Below are 3,215 nucleotides of genomic sequence, written 5' to 3' on the forward strand. Positions count from 1 at the left end.
TTAGCAGAGTTTAAATCTGTGTGTGCCTTGAAGCTTGTTTCCTTCTGCAAAGTGTTCTGTGAAGTGAGAAGTGATTTCATTTAAAATAAAAATAAAAATAAAAAGAGACGTTGCCATCTAGCATGTGTTGAGCCACAAATGAAGTAATTTTTCATTTAACTATGATGGTTAAAAGGGTCTAAATTAGTTGGTCTGTTATATTTCATCTATGTTTCTTGTCCATTTTTAGGCCTAGAAGAAATTGCAAAAGAAAAAGAGAAGTTGAAAAAGGTAGAAAGCATGCATATCAAAGAAGAAGAATTTGAGACAGAAGAAAAATTACACTGTTTAAATACAACTCACTGTGAGCAAAAGGAAGATCTGAGAGACAAGGACAACACTAATTTGTTTCTACAAAAGCCTGGGTCATTTTCAAAACTAAGCAAACTGTTAGAGGTAGCAAAAATGCCACCTGAATCTGACATTATGTCCCCAAAATCTAATGGCAGTGGAGCAAATGGCTGCACATTATCTTACCCAAGTAACTCAAAAAGCTCTGTCTGCAGTCTTCAGCCCACTGCATCACAAAGCACCACTGAGAAGTCTGATTCTAATAATCTTTTCTGTCCTAATGCAAGTGGGACAGGAAAGTTTTACAGTTCTCCACTAATTCCAAATGATCAGTTGCTAAAGACTCTTACTGAAAAGAGCCGACAGTGGTTCAGCCTTTTACCAAGAACACCCTGTGACGACACATCAGTTACCCATATAGAAACACCAGCTACTACTTCACTTACTCCTCAGTCACATCCACCACCAAAGTCACCTTCGCCTGTTCCATCGCCTCTCCTGGGCTCAACCTCTGCACAGAGTCCAATGGGATTAAGTGCTTTTGCACTGTCACCACTGCAGGTAAATGAATTTTGGAGTAGTCTGAATTTGCTGTGCTTATTGGGGCAGGATTTCTGTTTAGACAAATTGCTTCACAGAAGTGCTATCACTGTACCTTTTTTTTTTGTTGTTGTTTCTAAATATTAATAACTAATTCCATGTTACAGAAGTTTTACAATACTAGAAGTTTTTTGATAAAAAAAGATTATGATAGGTAAAATTAGGTAAGCCAATGTATGATATTTTGTACATTTAATTTCATTTGGCTTTTAGGAGGTTGGCCACTGGTACTACATGAAAAGCAAACAAATAAATAAAAACTAGTTTTCAGAAATGTGAGAAACCACACCCTCTCTTTAAAAGCTGGGGTTTTTTTAAGCATTAACAGGGCCCTAGTAAGGAGTTTTGCACGTCAGTGTTAGGTTAGTTTTTCTTAAACTAATAGAAGTACTGAGTAAAGCCTCCTTTATGTTCTGATTCTTGTATGACAAATAGCATCCCAATTGTAATTCGGGGATTTTGGTAATAACTAATAATGGTAGTTGTGATTGTGTTAACATATATGTTCTCTGTAGCAGATGAAGACTGGACTACCTATAATGGGACTTCAGTTTTGTGGATGGCCGCCAGGAGTTCTTACTTCAAATGTTCCATTTTCATCTCCTTTACCTGCTCTTGGATCAGGGTTGGGATTATCAGAAGTGAATGGTAACTCATTCTTGGCATCTAGTGTTCCTGCAAGTAAAAGTGAATCACCAGCACTACAGACTGAAAAAACAGCTTCTGCCCCTTCTGCAGCAGTTGAAGTAGCCAAGCCAGTAGATTATCCTAACCCCAAACCTATACCAGAAGGTAAGTATAATACAACAACAAGATGGAACTATGTGAAGGATAATTTCTGCAGTGCCACTACCATGTTATAATTTATTTTTTTTAATAATTTGCCTATTGAATTTGGCTAGATGATTTCTCTAATCGATTGTGTATGGTCACATAAAAAATACCTGCAAAGTGTTTATATGCTTGTCTTGATTTAGAAATGCAGTATGGGTGGTGGAGGATTACTGATCCAGAGGACCTAAAATGTTTGCTTAAAGCACTCCATCTCAGGGGAATCAGAGAAAAGGCCTTACAAAAGCAAATACAGAAACACATGGATTACATCACTCTGGCCTGCATCAAAAATAAGGATGGTATGTAATTGATATTTATGTTACACATGATGTTGGGGCATAAGGCGACTGGCATAGAGCTCTTTGAAACGTATTTAGATAGAATAGCAGCTGGCGAAAAAAGGTAAAGGGACATTTATTTAGATAGAATAGCAGCTGGCGAAAAAAGGTAAAGGTACATTGTCTGTAGCTGCCTTTTCACTAGCCTTGTTCTGGAAAGGTACAGGATTGGAGAAATCCCGTTTAATGTAAGTTGCTCAGGTGGCATCAGTGTTGGCAACCTTCTTAAGCTCTTTCATCTTTGTAACACTCCAGCTCAGCCTCTCCTTCCCCTTCTTGCCTTTAAATTGCAAGTTTGAAAACCTACAGAATTTTTTGTCCATATTTGGTATCTTAAGAACAGTACACTTCTACAATAGGTCAACATTTGACTGGAGTGATAGGTAAATGAACTTGAATTTACTCAGAGAAGTCATAATACTAATCAAAGGAACAAAAATGTGATTCTCAAATACAGTTGCAATTATTGATACAAATGAAAATGAAGATAACCGGGTAACTCGAGATGTTGTGGAAAACTGGTCAGTAGAAGAACAAGCAATGGAGACGGATCTTGCTATTCTTCAGCAGGTGGAAGATCTAGAGAGGAGAGTTGCATCAGCTAGTTTACAAGTTAAGGTAAAACTTTTAGTAAAATGTCTCTTTAAAATAAGTGGTAAGAATGTAACGTAGATAGTAGCAGTCCTTTTGCTGTCGGTAAGTGCCTTCTTACTCATCTCTAATTATATGCAAATAAAACAAATCCACTGCAGCAGTATCATGGATATTTGCCTTTAAAACCTTTTATTGCACTTAAATCTTACGCTGGCGATGCTCAGAATGACAGTTCCTGGAGAGTGTTCTTGTACAGTGTACGGTTCCCTGCATGTTTTCTTAACCTTGATTGCATATAGACTACTGAATTATCGTGGGCTTTGCCACAGTTCTGCCTGGTTTGGGTGACTGTTGTTGTTAAGGCTTTCAGAAAAGCTTACAAGTCCATCATAATACTTCGCTTGATATTGTAGAGTCATTGAGAACATGTGATGGTTGTGAGTGTGAAAAAGTCGAGAATTTACATCACAGTGGCAATTTTTCCAAGGCAGGTGTAAGGATGTCACACTGCACTGTTCG

At 37.6% G+C, this 3,215-nt stretch overlaps 1 protein-coding gene across 2 annotated transcripts; it reads left to right on the forward strand.

The window, feature by feature from the left end:
• Positions 1-366: 366 nt before the first annotated feature.
• On the forward strand, positions 367-2,145 carry LOC104462524 (bromodomain adjacent to zinc finger domain protein 2B-like). 2 transcript variants are annotated; one of them, XM_010074492.1, is made up of 3 exons: positions 367-891; positions 1,446-1,722; positions 1,908-2,126. In XM_010074492.1, the coding sequence occupies exons 1-3, from the start codon at positions 445-447 to the stop codon at positions 2,069-2,071; spliced, it is 888 nt and encodes a 295-aa protein (XP_010072794.1). In that variant the 5' UTR covers positions 367-444; the 3' UTR covers positions 2,072-2,126. The 2 variants fall into 2 exon arrangements, with proteins under 2 accessions (XP_010072794.1, XP_010072795.1); XM_010074493.1 differs by having other exon boundaries at positions 386-891; positions 1,449-1,722; positions 1,908-2,145.
• Positions 2,146-3,215: the final 1,070 nt, after the last annotated feature.

The sequence above is a fragment of the Pterocles gutturalis genome, unplaced genomic scaffold, assembly GCF_000699245.1.
Source record: "Pterocles gutturalis isolate BGI_N339 unplaced genomic scaffold, ASM69924v1 scaffold23047, whole genome shotgun sequence".
Classification (NCBI taxonomy): Eukaryota; Metazoa; Chordata; class Aves; order Pterocliformes; family Pteroclidae; genus Pterocles; species Pterocles gutturalis.

Bases quoted from the DNA above. Each gene is read 5' to 3' on its own strand.
- LOC104462524 (XM_010074492.1), top strand. From the start codon at position 445: ATGCCACCTGAATCTGACATTATGTCCCCAAAATCTAATGGCAGTGGA. The intron at 892-1,445 runs GTAAATGAATTT...TGTTCTCTGTAG, and splicing joins TTGCACTGTCACCACTGCAG to CAGATGAAGACTGGACTACC. The intron at 1,723-1,907 runs GTAAGTATAATA...GTCTTGATTTAG, and splicing joins CCCCAAACCTATACCAGAAG to AAATGCAGTATGGGTGGTGG.